The sequence below is a fragment of the Globicephala melas genome, chromosome 14, assembly GCF_963455315.2.
Source record: "Globicephala melas chromosome 14, mGloMel1.2, whole genome shotgun sequence".
Classification (NCBI taxonomy): Eukaryota; Metazoa; Chordata; class Mammalia; order Artiodactyla; family Delphinidae; genus Globicephala; species Globicephala melas.
Window position 1 is genome coordinate 80983326 of NC_083327.1, and position 15747 is coordinate 80999072.

Genomic DNA, 15747 nt, shown 5'->3' on the forward strand with positions numbered 1-15747 from the left:
CCACCTTCTGATGGCTTGTCACTAAACAACTCTTCTTTTAGGAACTGAGTTTCTAGGTGACCCTTTTTGCAAATGGTGGCCCTGCTGTAGAGGTGGGATTTGGGGATCTCGAGAGACCCCAGGGCAACTTTAAGTGGAATGTTTGGTTTTTCTGAGTGACTCGGAGAAGCTACCTTGACATCACAGTGGCACTGGCATTTCACAGAGCCGCACTGCCGTCCGTATCTCAGAGATTCTGAACACAGTTTGCATCTCTTGAGAGGTGATGGGATCCCACCATCTTGAGAGAGCCGTCCAGTCAGTGGACCCCCAAGCCGTGACCCCAGGTGCCTTGCAAGCCGGCTGAGCCCCCGCACAGAGCTCCGGTCTGGGAGCCGCCTGGGTCTGGCCCCGTCCGCAAGCCGGCACAGTCTCGCACGGCTGCCCCACCCCTGAGGGTCTCCTGGCCCCTCACTGTTTGTTTTGTGTGTTTCTATGGTAGAGCTCTTAACCATCTGGTCACGGGGCAGGTTCCTTCGTGACTCACTGCAGGGCCTGGGGGAGGCAGCTGTGCGTGACGGGAGCCGTGCTCCAGAAGCAGGTCTGGTGGTGGAGGCAGGCAGGAGGGGTGGTGACCACCGCCGAGCGCTGGTAACCCGCCCGGAGAGTCGGCAGAGAATCACCTGGGCTGAAGCAGGAGGGAGACCTCACAGCAGGACACCCCTTGACTCCTGGCGCCGCTGGCCATCGTCACCGTTGTTCTCAGCCCACTGTTGCCTGTCAGCCCCCTACCCCTGCCACGTGCGCTCTGAGCTTACGTTGGAGGCATGTTCTCAGTTGATGCGTTGAACACATTATATTAGTACCTGTTTGCTCAGACCCTGCGAAGCCTAGGGATGCCGTGATGGCTGAGAGCTCCCCGGGCATTTACACGCCAGCAGCAGAGAGAGAGATGAGGACGGTGATGACGTAGTGCAGGGGACGCGGGCAGGCTGCGGGTGCCTGGCAAGGTCTGTCACCTGGGCCTTTATCCAGAGGGAGGCCCTGAGGTCAGGGGTCTGGGGTCTGGCTGCCCCCGAGGACCGAGGCAGTTAAGAGGAGGTGCTGGGTGAGGGAGCCCTGCAGGACAGTTAGGGGCAAGCTGGGCGCAGAAGCCGGGTGGCCATGGGGGCTGGTCTTTGTGGCAGGAGGAACAAACAGCTCATGCAGAGGCGGGAATTTGGGTAGCCGTGAGCAGGTCAGAGCTGGGTGTCCAAGCCATGGCTAAAGAAGGGGGTGGAGCAACGTTGTGAAAAGCTTGTGTGTCCTGCAGAGGAGTTGGACTTTATCTAGAAATCAGCGTGAAGGGACTAAGCAGGGGTGGCCATGCATCTGGCTTGGACGTGGCCTTTGGATCCATCTCCCTTTGGTTTGAATGCCCGCCTTGCCTTCCCCAGATTCTCCATCTTTCTTCCGTCATCCTCACCTCTTCCAGGCTCGTAGGAGACCCTCTCCAAAGTCCACCCCTTCTACTCCAGGCCCTTGGGAAATGCAGCCTCCTTCTTATCCCAAGTCCCCAGACCCTCAGGCACTCGGGCTGCCCGGGTCTCCCAGACTCCCCTGCTGCTGGGCTGCTCTGCGGTGGGTGACTTGTGTGGGCCGAGGCTCCCTCTGTCCTGTCGCTACCTCCTTTGGCCCTGTTCTGTCCGCACTTTTTATAAATGACTTGGCCGCGATCTTTGGGAATGCGCTGATCTCATTTGGGCATGTTGGGAGGATGGACTAATGATCCAGAAAGATCCCAGCAGACGAGGAGGATGTTGAGAAGGGCCCGTGGTCAGGGGCTCCCAGGGAAGAGGGATGGACATCCAGGAGTCGTGCCAGGAAGGTAGAGCCCAAGGGGGCTGAGACGGGAAACAAATAGGAGAGGCCATTTGTTTTTCCTTTATTCCTTTTTGTCATACACGTTTTCGAATGTATAAGTAGAAAGAACATTATAGTGAAAACCTGCACACCCACCACTCAGGCTTAACAGCTGTTAATGGTTCACCAAACTTGCCTCACGTTTATATGCTCTGTCACGTCACCAGTGGATCGTAACACTCCACCCAGACTGCAGGAAAGGACGTCCCTTCACGTAACCTCAGTGCCATGATCAGACCTGACAAAACTAATGGCAGTGCCTTAATCCTGAAGACTCATGTCATGGTGATCGTGACACGGAGACCAGATCCAGAGACTTTAGGTGTTTTTGAGCCTCCTCTCAGGCTGGAGCTGGATTATGAAATATTTAAGACTCCTTCCAGCTCTGTGATTTGGAGCCAACTGTAGGTACTATGCTCTGTGTATGCTAAAACTATTCCATTATTACCTTGTTTGAATTTAAATTTAGAGTTTTTAGAGAAAACCCCTTGGTGGATTCTGTGTTTACTGGTAATTATGTATTTTTGCATGTTGAATTGGGTGTTGATTGGCTATGGAATATTATGAAATGTGGCTTACAGGAATTATTTATGCTTCTGAATCTAGGGTTTCATGCATTTCAGGACACAGAGGTGCATAAGTTTATTTTTTTGTCCATAATATATATATTTTACCATTTGTTTCAATAACTTATATCTAGTTGGATGTAATGTGATACCTGATCATTGGTGATCCCGTCACATAAGGACATTAGACCGTTTTGCGGGGAGGAGTGCGGTGTGTTAGCATAGGCCAGTAAAAACTGTCCACAGATTCAGGTGACTCATGATCACGCTGAAGACTTATTTTCTTTAATTCCGTTCAGGCCTTAGGGGGCTGTGCTCCACGTGGTCGTGTGGGGACCTTTGCATTTTCCACCTCGTGTTGCTGCCGTCTGTGGGCATGGCTTCCAAGGACTCTGCAGAATGGGAACAGCAGTTGTTTTCTTAATGGACCAGAACTAAGAGGCATGGCCCAACCTCAGAGGCAGTGAGGCGGGAAGTGCAGTTTAGCCGTGGGCCTAGAGGGAAAGATAAACCGGTTTGGTGAGCAGGCAGCACGGGTTTCTGTCCCAGAGCGGTGGGGGGATGGGGCAGCCGCCTGCTGCTCAGGCCAGAGCTGGGTTTCACTGGGAGGGTCCACTTTTTGCCTTCAGCTGGTGCAGAATCCACGTACCGCCAGGCCACGTAAAGGGTGTGCTGGGGGATGTGCTGGAGCCTGGAGAGCCAGGAAACTTTCAGGGATGAGATTGATGGAGAGATTACAGAAAGTCATCCTCATCCTGCTGGTGGCTGGAAACCGTAGGGCTTAGCGGTCCTGATGGCAAGGCCGTTGTGTTTAAATAAACAGCGTGGTTTGGTAGTGGGGAGTCTTCCTTTACTATTCTCCTCAAATTCTTGGAGAAATTAAATAAGAATGCAGGTCGGGTGCATGCCAGTGGTTATTTAAATTTTATTTAAAATGGGCTCTCCCAGCAGATCATTAGTAAGTTTCAGATGCAAATCTAGCTCCTTAGTAGGAATGGACCCTGGAACCATTCATAGTATCATTTAATCGTCTGTAAACTTATCTGGTAAAAGAAAAACACTGTGAGTGCATCAAGTTTTCAGGAAACACAGATCTTTTCTGAACAGTGAAATACCAATCCAGTGGGACTAAACTGTATGTAAACCTTGAAGGGGCAGACGGGTGGGGAGCATGTGGGAAAGAGGCGAAGCAGCTTCACTGCTCCCTCGGTGGAGGGCACGGCGGACCCCCAGCTAGAGCGGGAGCTGTCGGAAGGGAAGTTGGGAGCGCTGGTTCTTAAAAGAGAATGGCTTAGAGGACTTACTAAAAAAAAAACCCAACAAACCAAAGACACACAGTAGCGCAGGGAAGTCTTGCCTTGCGGTTATGAGTCTGGCTCCGGGGCCAGACCGTCTGGGTTTGATTTCTGGCTCCTCTGCCCTCTAGCTACGAAGCCATAGCGAATTATTGAGCCCCCCTAAATCTGCAAAACGGGACTAAGGTCGTCCCTGTGTCGTAGGATTTCACGGTTGAGATACGCGAATGTATGTGAAGTACCTAACACAGAGCCTGTTCTCTGCATCCAGCCCCTGTGGAGGGCTCAGTGCTTCGCACGGCGCCTGCCTCAGCTTGTGCTCCGTGTGCCTTAGCCGCTGTCGCTGGTGTTACAATCATGATGTTTATAATATTAAAGATTCAATAGAAGTTGCAGTTGAAACAGCATTCGCCCTTGGTACAGAATATTATTTCCGTTAGAACATTGTGCACTTCAGGACCCTAAACCTCAAGAAAGGTAAATCATGTAGGAGGTCCAGAGGAGGATTATTAAACCATCAAGGAGTGGAAAACGGACCGTCGTGCCAGCAGTGCACTAGCTCGGAAAGGCGAGGGGATAGAATTTCTGGTACGGGAAAAGTCAACAGAGTTTGCTGAAGCCCACGCTACGTGGACGGGGGGTGGGGGCGGCACATGAAGGCCTGGCTTGCAGAGCGGAGCTGAGCCGGGAGGGCTCACGGTTGAGAACCCCGTGGGGCTCCCTCGGGCTGATTGGAGCGGGGCGTTAGAGACCCACACGTGCCAGAGTCCCCAGGATCCAGGATGCCGGCCCCTCTCGGGGCGAGGTTACTAAACCTCAGCACCCTTCAGTTGGGAGCGGCTGCAGACCTTACCCCTCTTCCAGGCTCATTTTAGGGGCGAGTCCTGGGGAGCGTGTCCTGCTCACACGCACATCACTAAGCCAGTGGCACTCCTGGAACTGGAGCCCTGATCTCTGCGCCCCTTTCGGTGACTCCCTGTTCTGGCTTGGTGTTTATGAGCCTCTCAGAGACTGACCGCTGCCTGGGGCTCACACCCCGCCGAAAACAGGCTTCTGTCCTCTTGAGACCATCCCACCAAGATGAAAGGGACACAGGCCTGCCCTTGCAGGGTTTAGGTCGTGTGAAACGCAGTAAAGCCACTCTGATCTCTGGGGTTTGAGCCCGGAACTTGTTTGCCTGCACAGCTGCTACGGGTGTCCTGTTTGCGATCTCTGCTCCTGGGACGTTCCTGGGTTTTGGTCACATCATGGGTGCTTTCTTCCTTTTGATGCGGCACAGGTAACAACGGGAGAGGGGCTCCCGTGTTCACCGGGGAGGTGGACTGCTCCTACTTCTTCACGTGGGACACGAAGTACGCATGCGTGGACGAGAAGGAGGCCCTGCTGTGCGGCGTCTCCGACGGGAAGCAGCGCTTTGACCTGTCGGCCCTGGCCCGGCACTCAGGTAGGCCCACCGCCCGCTCCGTGTGTGCTCGCGCACGTTCTCTCGCCTCTTTCCCGCGAGCACGTTTGGAAACGCTGTTACAGTTTTCCTTGTCAGCTAACTGTATCGTGGCCTTTCCCCGCTCCTCACGGAGCAGTATGAATTATCAGAAATGACACTGAATCAGGAGGCGAGATATCTGAACTTGAGGTCGGCGTTACCGTTTTCTACTTGGAGTATCTTGGGCTCATCTTATCGTAGTTCAGTAAAAACGGCCAAGTGCCTTCTGTGTGCCAGGCCCTGTCCTGTGCTTTGTGATTAGAAAAAAAAATTTTTTTTTTAAACTTTTGTTGCTAAGAGGGTAGATCTTAAAAGTTGTCAAAATCCCCACGAAAATTGGTACCTCTGTGTGGTGATGGTCGTTAACTGCACTTACTGAGGCAGTCGTTGCGCAGTGTATACATACGTCGACTCGTACTGTACACCTAAAACCGAGGCAGTGTCGTGTGTCAGTCATAGCTCAATTAAAAAGAGTTTAAGCTCTTACAGCAGCCTTCAAGCAGGCAGTGTTCCCACTTAACACAGAGACTGTGAGGCCCAGAGGGTTGCACACCTGTGGTGACAGGTGTGTGTCGTCTCCCCTGCCCCGTCTCACTGCCTCTTTCCTGTCTCTAAATCAGGATTTACATTCCCTGACCAACCTCAGATTCTTTTGTGAGGCTGAAAGGAGGCGGGATGTGGGACCTGTCACAGGGACTGGCTCATGGTGACGACCCAGCGAGGTTAATTTATTTGTCCCGTGAACCAAGGCTTGCGGAGTGTTTGTTGCTGGCGGGGGCTGGACGAGGTGCTGGGGATACGGCAGCAAACCTGGCGAGCACGACCCCTGCCCCCTCGGGCCTTGGAATTTAGCAGGGGGCACAGAAGACCGAGCAATAAGCGTGGGGTCACCCCACAGGGATAACCAGATCTAGGTGGGGATTTCTAGTTTCACCCTTTTAGCAGCCCTGGAATTGGGCATAGATAGAAGCAAGTTGCCTCTGTAAAGTGCAATAGTGCACAAGACAGGGAGACCGGCCTGAAGCCATAGTCACCAGCTACTATTGGAACAATTACTCGCGTGTTCAGAGTTCCAGCTGCCTGGGAAAGTATCGTATTAGAAGGAGAATTCCTCCTTCGTGGGGTGCTGGAACGCTCTCCTTTGAACACGAGCCCCACTATAGATGCTGTCGGGCAGCGAATTGCCCGGGGGGAATAACCGTCTCGGTGCTTTCCTGGTTCAGCACCTTTGAGCCCTGGGGCTGGTGCCGTGGTTACAGTCTGTGCCTTGGTCAAGAGGCTGGATTTCTGTCTGCCGAGTGGGAAGAGCTCTCACCTCTGGTCAGACATGGGTTTGAGGCCCCGCATCCAGGTGTGTTGACTTGAGCAAGTTACACTCCCGCCCCCCAATTTTCTTACAGTAAACTGAGTGGTGGTTTCAGATAGTAGGATCTGCGAGGTTGCAGAGATGCATTCGTACTCAGCTGACTGGGGCCACCTCTCCGGTTCTCTGGGACCCGGGTTATTTGTGTAGCGTTTGCACCCAGATATCTAAGGAAGCTGTGAGGTGAGAGCTCACATCCTTCTCTGACAGTTTAAAGAAGTCGTCCTGCCTGAAGCCCTGCAGCCCTCCCCAGCCCAGCCAAAGCTTTCAGGACAGTGTTTGTTGTGGTCGGCCGTGAGTCCTTCCCGGTTATTGACACCGGTGTGTAGTGACTGTGTTACCACGGACGCGGGATTTTCCTTTTAAACCCCAGTCTCCAGTCCGCAGAAGGAGCATCCTCACTATCTCTGTGTCCTTCCCACACGGTTCCAGTGATGCCTTTGGGGGCTGTCTGGGGATGGTCCGCCTTTGACTTGCTGTCTGCTCTCAGCCTGTGCTCCTTCTACCTTCCACGGATTGTCTTCTGTTCATGCATGACTGAGTCATGAACCCTTTGAATTAAGGGACCACGTATCTTGTTTATCTTCCGGGGGCACGGAGCACGAAGCCCTGGGCCAGGTCTGCCTTATCTGTGGTCTGGAGGCAGATGCGTCACCAGTGGCATCTCAAGTCTGGGCTGGCGTCTGGCTTTGCTTTTCAGTTTCTGATTTCAGACTTTGGGGCTTGGGAGAATTTTGCTGTTTAATCCTCTGGCGGCCCCCCCCACCCCCCCTTAAGCCTCCTCTTCTGAGGAGCTGTTCGGGGCTGGCTTGTTTCTGTCACATTCAAGACAGGCTTGAGATTCTCGCTGAGTTTGTGTGCCCTCAGCCTGCCGGGTCCAGAAACGTGAGTGCCTGACGTCTAGCAACCACAGGCCTGGTGAGCTGCAGGCCTTTACCTTCCGCTTAATCACCATTTATGGTGTGACTCACAGAGAAATAATCACTGCCTGTGGCTGGAAGACTCTTTTTTTTTTTGGTTACAGAACTGGAACAGAATTGGGAAGCCGTGGATGGCAGCCAGAGGGAACCAGAAAAGAAGCATTTCTTCATTAACATCTGCCACAGGGTCTTGCAGAAGGGCCGGGCGAGGGGCTGCCCCGAGGACGCGGCCGTGTGCGCTGTGGGTGAGTGGTGCCCTGTGCTAGGTAACGCGGAGCCCGGCTGCATCCAGGTTGGAGTGAATTAGAAGTTCTTCCTGTGGTTTATCTCAGCCTCCTTTCTCTGCGTTCAGCGTATAAAGGATGGTGAAGAAAAGAGTTTAATGACTCAAATGTAGGGAACTGGTGCATTCGAGTATCTTGAAGTTGGCTGAAGCCTTCTGAGGTGGGCACACTGGAAACAGGAGGAAGCGGCTGGGGGGAACTTGGTTATCTTTCTGCTCCGTCCCCTGTGGAGGAGCATTGCCAGTGCTCGTGTAGAACTGATTTTGATTTTTAACAACCTTTCTGCCTGGAATTGTTCAAGTGTTACGGCTTCAGGCCAGTGGACTCTCGTAGCCTCGTGTGAGAGCACTGGACCCCTTGGGTTCCTTTTGCTGTAACTGTGTTGGTTGCGACTTCTCAATTGGATGTAAGTGTTGACAGCATATTAGTTGTTTGTGACTTAAGACTCACCTGGAAAATGACAGACAGTGGGAGTAATTGGAATCTGTTACAAGCATTAGATAAGGGATTGTGAACCCGGGTTGGATTTTAGGAATTATCCCAGGATTCAGAATTGGTGGTGTGTCTTTTAAAAGCAGGTCCAGCCATGTCCCTGCCTTCATTTAAGAAGGACTTGAGACAGACCTTCAGTAAAAGTCAACTGAACCAAGAATTAAAAGGTCACGTTTTTTGGCTGGCTGCACAGGTTTAATTAGTTTCTGCTTTGGTCATGGGACAAATGCTGCCCCCTCGGTTTCGACAGACCTTGTGTCTCAGGAGAGCTGAGGGCCCCACAAATGGGGGAACAGTGTTATTTTCCGGGATGGTGTAACGTGCGTTCTTGCCTTTCTGCCTCTTGTGCCCTCAGAGGACGTTGTTTATTCACTCTCGTACTTTCCTCCTAAGCTTGAAGGTGCCCTTGGGGTCCTCAGTGTGGCTGCCACTGCCCTGCCAAACTTGTCACTCAAGAGAAACCCACTGACCCTGCGAACACCTGCGGGGTCTCGGCTCATTTTTGGTACCTCTTCGTCTGTGTCATTCTCATTTTTAATCACGTCTTCTGTTTTTTTCCCTTTTCTTTTCTCTTTTCCAGATAAGGACGGAAGTAAAAATCTGGGCAAATTTCTTTCTTCTCCCACAAGAGAGAAAGGACACATTCAGCTCTCTTACTCAGATGGCGATGAGTGTGGCGACACGAAAATAAGCACAAATATAACACTCGTGTGCAAGCCAGGTACACGTTGCAAACGCGTGGCGCCTTCGTGGGCTTCCCCAGCGGCAGCCGCATTCTTTAGTTTTCGGTTTGCCGCCGGCCCCTGCCTGGGTGCCGAGGCAGAGCGGGCTCGGGCCGAGCCCCGAGGCTCCAGAAGCATTAGTGTTGGTCCATTGGACTCGATCCCCCTCCCCAGCCCCAGCGCAGCGATGAAGAAACCATATGGTGTCCAGGGGGGTTGTGCTGCAGCTTTCCAGATGAGTTACGCTCCTGGCACGGCTTCCTCTTCCTGAGGCCTGGTGCAGGCTGATGTGGAGGCCGCTGCACTTCCTCCAAAGGGGGAGCATCACATCACAAGTGCTTGAAAACACTGTCTGTGATCTCAGCGTCGATACACACAATGCACCTTGTTTTTCAGGGTCAAGGTCTATATAGATCCGCACATTTTTATGTTCCTCACAACATAGTATTTTGTGAAGACTCTTTTATGTTTCACAGTTGTGTTTATAATTTTTAGGGGCTTCCTTGTTGCTAATGGCTTGGTTTTACTATTTTTAAGCATTTTCCCTATTGTTGGGTTAATAGCATGTTTCCATTGTTGGTGATTGTGCTGTGACATATCCTCTCTACCTCTTGTTGGAAAATTTCCTTTGGATAAATTCCCAGCTGTGGGATAAGTTCAAGGACCAGGACAGTTTTTTTTAATTTTTAAAAATGGTAAAATATACATAATATAAGATTGATCATTTTAAAGGAATTGTGATAAAATACATGTAACATGCAGTTCACCATTTTAATCATTTTTGAGTGCACAGTTCAGTGGCAATTAAGCACCTTACACTTACATTGTACCTTAAGTATGTTTACACCACCATCCATCTCCAGAACTTTCTCGTCCTCCCAAACTGAAGCTCTGTCCCCATTAAACACGGACTCCCCCCAGCCCTGGCCCCCAGCCTTGTCCTTTCTGTCTCCGAAGGTTTGACCACTCTAGGGGCGTCAGATTGGCATTTGTAGGAGTGTATTTAGAACAAGGGAAGCTTTTTGAGACCGGATCAGTGATGGGTCCTTCTTCTCCTTCGGCAGGTGATTTAGAAAGTGCCCCAGTGCTGAGAACTTCTGCGGCGAACGGTTGCTTCTACGAGTTTGAGTGGTACACGGCGGCGGCCTGCGTGCTGTCCAGGACCGAGGGGGACAACTGCACCGTCTTCGACTCCCAGGCAGGTGTGTGTCCGAGCGCCGTGTGGGGCAGGCTCTCCTGCACCTGCTTATTAGCTTGTTTTTGTTTTGTTCTTAACATTTTCTATGAGTGTTTCAGAGATAATCTGTGTTAGAATTAGGTTAATACTGTTTGACCAAAACTCTGAAAATCTGGTGTTTCAGGCTTATCTGAGATAATGAAAAACCTGTCATATTCAAAGTCGAGGTAGGTTTGCTGATCGCAAAACCTGAGGAGCACAGGAAGTAAATCATGTTTGAAAAGGCTTTTCGCATGAATTTCTGGCCAGGAAACCCAGCACCGTTGACTTTTCACGGCCGTTGGTCGTCCCGCTTTGAACACACTGGTTGTTTATTCACCCAGGAGTTCTGGGCTCTGACTCGGGTCTTCGGTGAATGCAGCAGAAGGGGCGTGGTGATGGGGGACCCGTCTCCAAGGGGAGAGTGTTGGTGATGGCGGTCCTGGTAGCTCCCGTCCCAGCCGTTGGGCAGGCCCGGCCGCGAGCTTCTCCTGGAGGCCGGGAGCTGAGGGGGCTCTGCTTCGCTGTGGTCTCGCTGACCTGGGATGGTCTTGATTCTTTTCTAGGGTTTTCTTTTGACTTGTCGCCTCTCACAAAGAAGAATGGTGCCTACAAAGTTGAGACGGAGAAGTACGAGTTTTACATCAACGTGTGTGGTGTGGTGTCCGTGGGCTCCTGCCAGCCGGACTCGGGAGCCTGTCAGGTGTCAAAAAGGCAAGTAACTGTTCCCAGTTCCCGGTCTTTCGTTAGGTGTCTTGTGCTCACAGGTGTTTTATTCTGGAGTAGGTGTGTTGTCTGCTGACCTCTTTGCTTTATGATGAGTGTTAAAACTCTGGGAAGACCTGGACTGAAAACCAGAGGATGCTGCTGGGAGCTTTCGTTTCCCAGGGAAGGAGCAGGACAGGAGTGGACTCGTGCAGCGCCTCCCTTCTGTGTAGTCGGGACTTGGCAGTTGTTGGATGGGTTTATGTACACGCTTCTCCCTTCAGTGTGTTAGTCCAGGGAGTTGTGCCTTAACCCAGCCGCGCTGAGCGTGGATTTGGGTCTGGTGTGGGGTGGGATTGCCCTCGCACCGCCGCTGCGCTGAGGTCCTAACCGCCGTCCCGGCACTGCCACCCCCTACGCTGTCCCCGGCGCTTCCTTCAGCATCGCAGCATCACAGAGCTTCTGGTCTTGGTATCTTTCCTGAGAAATGTTTGTTTGTTTGTTTGTTTTAGTGGTGGGAAGTCTTGGAACTTGGGACGCAGTAACGCTAAGCTTTCGTATTATGACGGGATGATCCAGCTGAATTACAAAGATGGCACGCCCTACAACAATGAAAGGCACACGCCGAGAGCCACGCTGCTCACCTTTCTCTGTGATCGAGACGCCGGAGTGGGTTTCCCTGAATATCAGGTAGGAATTGTGCTGTGTGTGTGCACATGTGTGTGCCCGTGTGTGTGTCTGCAGAGCGACAGGCAAGGAGGGAGAGAACGTCAGTCTTGTAAAGGCAGGGGAAGAGAAAAAAGTGGTCAAGACAGGGCTGTGACTTCTCTGGAGCGAGACAAGATTCTGTTGCGGGTGACGTAGGAGCTGGGATGGTCCCTGGGGATAAACCATCAAGCTGTCTGGCTCCTCAGGACTTACACAGGAGCCTGTCCTGGGACCTTTATTTAGAAGGAGAGCTATTTTTAGTCTGGTTTCCTGGGCAAATCATCATCTCCTATGATTTTAATTAATCCTTTTAGATTTGCCAGAGGACACGGGCAGTATTCATTTTCTGAGCTGTTGCTTCAGTGGGCTGTACACCTCAGTCACAGCCCGTGACACTGTTGGTTTTGGGTACAAAACACACAAAAGCATCAAAACCATCCCTTATTCCCGTTTAACAGAAGATAGGTTTCCATCTTAATTTATTGCTGGGCAATCTTCCTTTTAATAAAATGAGAGGGATGGGCAAAGTAAATTAACTTTCCTGTGGTTTTTATTTAGAAAAAAGTGCCCCGTCTTTTTAGAAATGCTGGCTTTATGTAATGATTACTCTTTTCTGCCACCCCTCCCATGTCTGTCCTTGTCCTGAGATTAGGAAGAAGATAACTCTACCTACAACTTCCGGTGGTACAGCAGTTACGCCTGCCCGGCGGAGCCCCTGGAGTGTGTGGTGACTGACCCGTCCACGATGGAGCAGTACGACCTCTCTAGGTGAGGCATGTCAGCCTGCCCTTGGCCGGGCCCCAGTCCAGATAGCGCTGACTGAGCTCGATTAGACCCTGCTGGTGAGCATGTAACTCAGCCGATGATAGGGAATCAGGTTAGCTCTAGGTACAGGACCGAGGTGGGAGCTTTAAGCAGAAGGAATTCTGCTAATGGTCCTGTAGCCTGTGCGAGATCAACCAGTCTTCGCCCAGCAAAACCTCAGTCTTCACTGCATCATTTAAACCATGCCTGTCGGTGCAGAGGTGCGGGGCCAGTTCCAGGTGTGCCGGGGGCTGCATTTAGTGAGTTCAAGAACACAGGTGTGCCGGCTTTGGTAGTTTGGTGGGCGGGGCACGTTTCCTTCAGTATTTCTCTAACTGCTTAGAAGTGAATCATAGCACCGAAATCTGTCAGCTTGAAAAGCATGCATTTCCCTTTGAAATTTCAGGCTAGCAAAATCCGAGGTTGGTCATGGAGGAAACTGGTATGCCCTGGACAACGCCGGGGCACACAGCACGTGGAGGAAGTACTACATAAACGTGTGTCGACCTCTGAACCCAGTGCCGGGCTGCGATCGGTACGCGGCCGCTTGCCAGATGAAGTACCAAAACGACCAAGTGAGTCTGCCGTCCCCTCCTGAGCCCAGGACCTGGTGGTGGAGGGGCCTGTTTCGGGACTCTCAGATCTAAGCAGGCCTGGCTGCTGACGAGAAGCCCTCTGAGTGGGAGAGGGCCTCGGGGTGAACTCCCCTGCCCCCTACAGATGTGATCCTATTCGAGTCATTGTTCAGATTTAAAATTTTAAAAAGCCTGGGCGTCGGGGACCTCCTGTGCTCACAGTACTCGGCAGAGGAAGTGTCTCTGCGTGAGCAGCAGACATCTGTAAAGAAGAGTTTTTGCTTCCCAAAGCTCTTACTTCTGGACTAATTAGGGGGCCACCTGCTCGGTAGAGTTGCTGTGGATGAACTAGATCCAAGTGTTAGCTCTCGCCAGGGTGCGAGCTGCACTTTGTCATCCGATGGAATGCAGTTACTGCTGGAGCTCTGGTATGTTTCCCTGGGCTCCGTGCACACGGTGCATCTTAAAATAAAGATGTATGTGTGCTTCTTTAAAAATAGCATGTCGGGAATGTACTTTCCTGGCTTCTGTTACACGGCAGCTTGGAGGTGTTTTAAGGGAAGCTGGCGAGCGCTCTCTGGTGGTTCAGAGTGAGCACCCCGTGGTGTGTACACGTGTACATACGCGCGCGTGCTCTTTGTCGGAGCAGCGGCCTCAAAGGGCAGTCAGTCCTCGTTATTCTCAGATTCTGTATCTGCGAAGTTGTCTACTTGCTCATGTTTATTTGTAACTCCAAATCAGTACCGGGTGCTTTCACAGTCTTCCGTGGACATGCGCAGAGGGGCCTGACGTGGCTCTGCGTTCTCGTCTCAGCTCTTCTACCCAGACGGCCAGAGGGTGGAGACACGGGGGGTGGGCAGTGCGGTGTCGGAAGCTCCTGGCCAGGTGGGCGGGGTTTGAGTCCTTCCTCTGATGCCCGTTAGTGGGGTGGCCTTGGATAAGTCACTTAGCATGTCTGAACTTCGTTTTCTCTTTTGTAAAATAAAGAAAATAGAATCTACCAGGATCTTGAGTATTCAGGATCACAGTCTGTGTGACATAAGTGTACATATAGGTCCCTCCAGTCGTCCCTTTTGGTGCGTGGGGTGAGGATTGGTTCCAGGATCTCGGCAGATACCAACAGCTAAGGATGCCCAAGACCTTTACATACAGTGTCGCAGTATTTGCACATCACCTACACACAGCTTCACTTTTGAGTTCCCTCTAGGTTACTTATAATACTTAACACAGTGTAAATGCTACGTTAGTAGATGCTGGTGGCAGATTTAAGTTTTGTTTTTCCTGGAATTTCTTTCCCCTGAATATTTTCGATCTGAATTTGGTTGAACCTGCAGAGGTAGAGCCTGTGGATATGGAGGGCTGACTGACTGTGTTTCCCCTCTGTGTACGAACGGTGGTTCAGCATTCACTAATTCAGCATTGGTAGCGAGTTTATGGAACACAACTACTGTGAATAATGAGAATCCACTGTGTTAGTAATGAGGAAATCAGTTGTTTTCAGAAGGAAACATAACGGACACGCCTGTTTGCAGGGTTCATTTTCTGAAATCGTCTCCATCAGCAACTTGGGGATGGCGAAGACGGGCCCCATGGTGGAGGACAGCGGCAGCCTCCTCCTGGAGTATGTGAATGGCTCAGCCTGTACCACCAGCGATGGGAGACGGACCAACTACACCACCAGGATCCACCTCGTCTGTTCCAGGGGCAGCCTGGTAAGGAAGGCGCTGCTTGTCACCCATGACCTTGGCTGCTTTGGGTGTCTCTTCACAGGGACAAAGGTTGATCTTAATTCTGCTTCAGGCCAGCATGTGATACAAACTCAAGGGGGCAAGGAGCACGGTGATGGTGCTTGTGTGGCTCTCCCTTCTCAACTTTAAGCCTGATCTCTTACTGCTGGTTTGTGACGTACACCGTATGGTCTTCTGTAGACTTGAGTTCTTTCTCTGAGTGGCACAGATGCCGCCCTGCCTGTTAGTCCCTGTGAGTTGGTGATCTGAGGATCACGGCTGCAGAATAGGTCTTAGAGACGGTTCAGTCCAAACAGCAGACTTCATAGAGGAGACTGAGGCTGGGTGCAGCTCAGGCCAGTGGGTGAACACGGAGGGAGGTGTGTGTAATACGTCAGAAAAGCAGGAATGAAAAATCAAGGCTGGGAAATGGAGGAGGTGATGGAGATTGCATCTGGGCCCGAGTTCCTCGGCCAGGGCAGAACAGAAGAGAAAACTCCAAATAGAAATGCCCCGGGGTCATTGGGAATAGTCCCCATTGGTTTTTTAAAAACAATGAGGTGGAAGGTGTCTAACATAAGATTTACCATTTCAGCTATTTTTAGATGTACAGTTGAGTGGCATTAAGTGCGCCTACAGTGCTGGGCGCGCATCACTGGTGTCCATTCCCAGAACTCTGTTATTCTAAACTTAATTTTTTTTTTAACCTGGAGCTTTACATTTATACCTGGGTCACATGTGTTTTTGAATAATTGCCAAACTCTTAGATGAAACTGAGTGGGAATAATAAAGAGCTCATGTTTATTATCACACAGATTCTTTCCAAGGGCTGGTTCCACTTTTTAAGGGTCTGCTACAGCGTCCTCTCACTTCGTAGACAAGAACCCGGCCCGGTGTGTCCACTCCTCTCCGCAGGCAGGGGGCCTCAGTCACTTACATACTAGGCGTCCTGCAGACGCCAAGTTTTCTCTGTCCTTTGCCAGCACACGAGGTTTTCCCAAGAGAT

The 15747-nt window shown here is 51.4% G+C and overlaps 1 protein-coding gene across 2 annotated transcripts in view; it reads left to right on the forward strand.

Annotated features, from left to right (window-relative positions):
• The window catches only part of IGF2R (insulin like growth factor 2 receptor), a 108747-nt gene that overhangs the window by 45002 nt on the left and 47998 nt on the right, over positions 1 to 15747 (forward strand). For both annotated transcript variants that reach the window (XM_030853009.2, XM_060283282.1), the window contains 9 exons: positions 5022 to 5186; positions 7613 to 7753; positions 8865 to 9005; positions 10071 to 10208; positions 10789 to 10936; positions 11440 to 11617; positions 12288 to 12403; positions 12846 to 13014; positions 14547 to 14726. In XM_030853009.2, the coding sequence (XP_030708869.1) occupies positions 5022 to 5186; positions 7613 to 7753; positions 8865 to 9005; positions 10071 to 10208; positions 10789 to 10936; positions 11440 to 11617; positions 12288 to 12403; positions 12846 to 13014; positions 14547 to 14726 (1376 nt within the window). The remainder of the gene's footprint in view (positions 1 to 5021; positions 5187 to 7612; positions 7754 to 8864; positions 9006 to 10070; positions 10209 to 10788; positions 10937 to 11439; positions 11618 to 12287; positions 12404 to 12845; positions 13015 to 14546; positions 14727 to 15747) is intronic.